Source organism: Impatiens glandulifera, chromosome 8 (assembly GCF_907164915.1).
Source record: "Impatiens glandulifera chromosome 8, dImpGla2.1, whole genome shotgun sequence".
Classification (NCBI taxonomy): Eukaryota; Viridiplantae; Streptophyta; class Magnoliopsida; order Ericales; family Balsaminaceae; genus Impatiens; species Impatiens glandulifera.
In genome coordinates, this window is record NC_061869.1 from 2,669,734 (window position 1) to 2,673,727 (window position 3,994).

General features: G+C 35.6%; 1 protein-coding gene across 1 annotated transcript; it reads left to right on the plus strand.

Annotated features, from left to right (window-relative positions):
- The first annotated feature begins 2,573 nt into the window (after positions 1-2,573).
- On the plus strand, positions 2,574-3,994 carry LOC124912342 (CBS domain-containing protein CBSX5-like). Its single transcript, XM_047452952.1, has 2 exons — positions 2,574-2,959; positions 3,112-3,994. The coding sequence occupies exons 1-2, from the start codon at positions 2,619-2,621 to the stop codon at positions 3,956-3,958; spliced, it is 1,188 nt and encodes a 395-aa protein (XP_047308908.1). The 5' UTR covers positions 2,574-2,618; the 3' UTR covers positions 3,959-3,994.

The window sequence follows — 3,994 nt, forward strand, 5'->3', positions numbered from 1 at the left end:
GGACATTTTTGTAAACCAACCAGACTAATTCAACCCATATTTTCTTATGATCATACTTACCCATAGAATTCCCTATTATGAACCAAAACGTGCACACCACTTTGATAATAATGCCTTATTAAAAGCACAAAGGTCACAAAACTCAAACCTCCTTCATCTTTGGGCATTTTTATTTTGTCCCAACTAACAAGATGTGAAAATGAAGACTCAGAAGACCCCCATAAAAAATTACACATCAACCTCTCTGTTTTTACTACCACGCTTTTAGGAATCACAAATAATGACATCATGTAAGTAGGCATAGATTCCAACACGCTCTTGATGAGGACCATACGACCTCCCTAAGAGGTCAACTTGCTTTTCTAGATAGGGAGCTTTTTCAATATTGGAAATAATCGGTTCCCAAGAGACTTTAGATAAAGCCTTTACACCTAGAGGAATACCAATATACGTGGCCGAAAAACATCCAATGAAAAATCCCAAAATACCCTCCAAACAAGATCTTCTCCTTGTTGACAAAAAATTAGAGAAGAAAATTTCAGATTTTCCAAGATTAACTCGAAGTCCCGAACAAGCGCCATATAACCATAAAATATTACGAAAGTGCTTGAAATTTCTAAGGGAAGCCTTAATCATACATAGCGTATCATCAGCAAACAACAAGTGAGAAATGGAAAATGGAGCTCTCCTCGATTCGCAATCAACTCCATGTATACGCCTGTTATATTCAACGAAGACCATCATCCTAAAAAGAGCTTTCATGACAATGACAAACAAAAATGGGAACAATGGGTCACCCTGCCTAATCCCCTTCGAACTATCAAAAAAGACTTGAGAACTATCATTCTCAATAATAGTAAATTTAACTATGGAAATACAAAATTTTATCCAACGTATCCACTTTTCGCCCATTCACATCATAGCTATTACATCGAAGATAAAAGTCTCAATTAACATGATCATAAAAATTTTCAATATCAAGTTTGACGAAATCGCATTGAGCACCATTAAAGTTAGTTGAATCAATGCACTCATTGACAATCAACGTCGCATCAAAGATTTGACGCCCTTTAATAAGCGTTATTTGTTTAACAGATATAATTGATTTTAACACTACACGCAACCTATTTGTCAAATATTTTGAAATAATCTTGTAAAAAGAGGTGACTAAACTTATAGTCCTAAAATTTTTTAGGTCTATAGTTCTTGAAGCTTTGCGGATGAGAACAATCAATGTAGAATTCTAACTTTTTTCGAAAGAAGAGAAATGATAAAAGTGTTCAATTTTTACGCCATAACATCCCCTTGAGGAAGGTCCAGGCCTTTTTGAAAAAAGCCAAAGTGAAACCATCGCTACTTGGAGCCTTGTCACTACCGCACGCATTCATAACATCTTCCACCTCTTGCACCGTAAAACGTCTCTCAAGAATACACTTCTGTTCAGAACTAATAGCCACAAAATTTATGTCGTCTAACTTTTGCCTTATCGATAAACGGTTCGAGAAATAGATTCTTATAAAATTGGATATTTTTTGCGGAAATAGTTGGCTCACTCTCATGAGTAACCCCGAGAACCGAGATAGAATTAATCGCATTATTTTTAGTCCGAGCATTTGAAACACTATGAAATAACTTTGTGTTCTTATCTATGCTCACGAGCTCTGATTTCATGTTCCTTGCACAAAGTTAGCAATTCACTAATCAAATGAATTTGAGAGCTAATCTATTACAAATTTTAATATATTTTAGAGAAAAAAAAGACTATCTTTCATTGAATTTTTATAATTTTTTTTAATAAATTTTTTTAAAATTATTATTATAGGGTTGCAAAGGAATGATTGGGATATGGAGTCATTTTAAAATATGATTGACTTTGAATGAGTGATGCCTGAGTCAATCGTCGATTATTATTATGTCTGGATAAAATTCGCGAACTCGATCAGATTGAATTGAGTTCACATTCCTATTATTTTCTAGTGGACTATTTGATTTGAAATAAATAGTAAGACGTTCAGTGAACGCGATCGACCGATACATTTACTCCACAACGTTATTATTATTATTATGAAGATTAACAATATTTTTTTTTGAAAAATCCATAGAAATGGTTGGTGAACTCTTTTTTTAAGATATTTGAACACGTTAAAACTTAATTTTGTGTTATGTTTGTTCGTTTGTAAGTATTTTTTATTTATGTTTCAATTATTGCTCGACAATAGCTAATTTCGCTGTGTTTCCTGTGTTAAGTGATTAGGTGAACATTCATATTTTAAAATAATTTTGTATTATATTTTAGGACTTTTTTAAAAAATAATTTTTATTATAGGAACAATACAAATTTTAATACTAAACAATAACTCATTTAATATTTGAGTTAGTTTATTTGATTAAAATATATTGGTAAAAGAGAAGAGTACGGATAACAACAGCTGTGTTTGAGATATGCCTCTCTCATCTTGACAATAAGTTGACGTTACCATTTAACCCTCTTTCTTCTTCTTCTTCTTCTTCCTCCTATAAACTTCCGATCAGATCTTTCTTTTTTTATTTGGATTTGATAAATCCATGGTGCTTTTCTCTATCTCCATTTGAAATCCTGATAATCCTCCCATTTTTGCATGGCAGTTAGATTCCTAGCTCGCGAGGTATCAGATATGTGCCTAGGGAAGCCACAGCTACGGCCATTGCCGATATCCGCATCAGTCTCCGACGCATTGTCCGCCTTAAGAACCACCGGCGAGAGCAGTGTCAGCGTATGGAAATGTGAACATTCATCGCCGAAGAAGACCGCCAACCTAGATTCTTGTCGGTGTGTCGGCAAGGTTTGCATGGTAGATATCATTTGTTTCCTCTGTAGAGAAGATAACCTTTCTTCCCCCTCGATCGCGCTTCAGGCACCTATTTCTGATCTCATAGGAAATAATGCCAGACTCGTCAAACATTTAGATCCACATTCTAGGTCGGTAATTGCATCTATTTTTCTGATAAATATATGATAAATTTGTTTGTCAATGGGAGCAATCTATTGAATGTTAAGTATATGAAATGATTTTGTATTGGTGCTTCAATTGATGAAATGTTTGGCTGCATATATCTTTCTTGATTTCCCAGGCTATCTGAAGCAATAGATTGCATACTGGATGGAGCTCAAAACCTAATTATTCCGATTGATAACAAATTAAGCAAGTCGAGAAACAAGCAGCCAACCACCACCCTGCACAATGGGCAAGAATTCTGCTGGCTAACCCTAGAAGATGTAGTTCGATTCATACTGAATTCCATTGGAGTTTTCTCTCCAGTATCAGCAATGAGTATTGATTCGCTTCACATAATTGACCCTCATGTCATGACTATCCACTATGAGGAACCTGCTTCCTCTGCTTTGAACTACATATCTCGATCCCTAATCGAGCAGAAATCAGTTGCAGTAGTAGATGAACATATAAGAATTATAGGCGAAATATCTCCCAATACATTAGGTTGTTGTGATAAAACAGTTGCAGCTGCAATTTCGACTCTTTCTGCTGGTGATTTAACTTCTTACATTGATTACGGTGGCCCTCCAGAGGATTTGGTTAGGCTAGTGAAGGTAACATTGAAGGAGAAGAAACTAGAGGGGATGTATTTAATGATGGAAGAAATATCTACATCATCAAGAACAACAGCAACAACTAGTGGTTGTTCTTCTTCGTCGGATGACAAGATTGGATTGGTGAGGAGGAATGGAGGAACGGGTCGTTACCCTCAAAAGATGAGAAGGTCCGAGGCGATAATATGTCATCCTTGGAGTTCATTGGTGGCTGTGATGGTTCAGGCGCTTGCTCATCGTATGAGCCATGTTTGGGTTGTCGGAGAAGATCATTGTTTGTTGGGAATTGTTACGTTTTATGGGATCTTGCATGTTTTCAGGAATATTGCTAGGCATAAACCTGAAGGAGAGACTTCTTTTAGGCTCTAATTGATAATCTAATACCATACTTTGAAACAAACTATC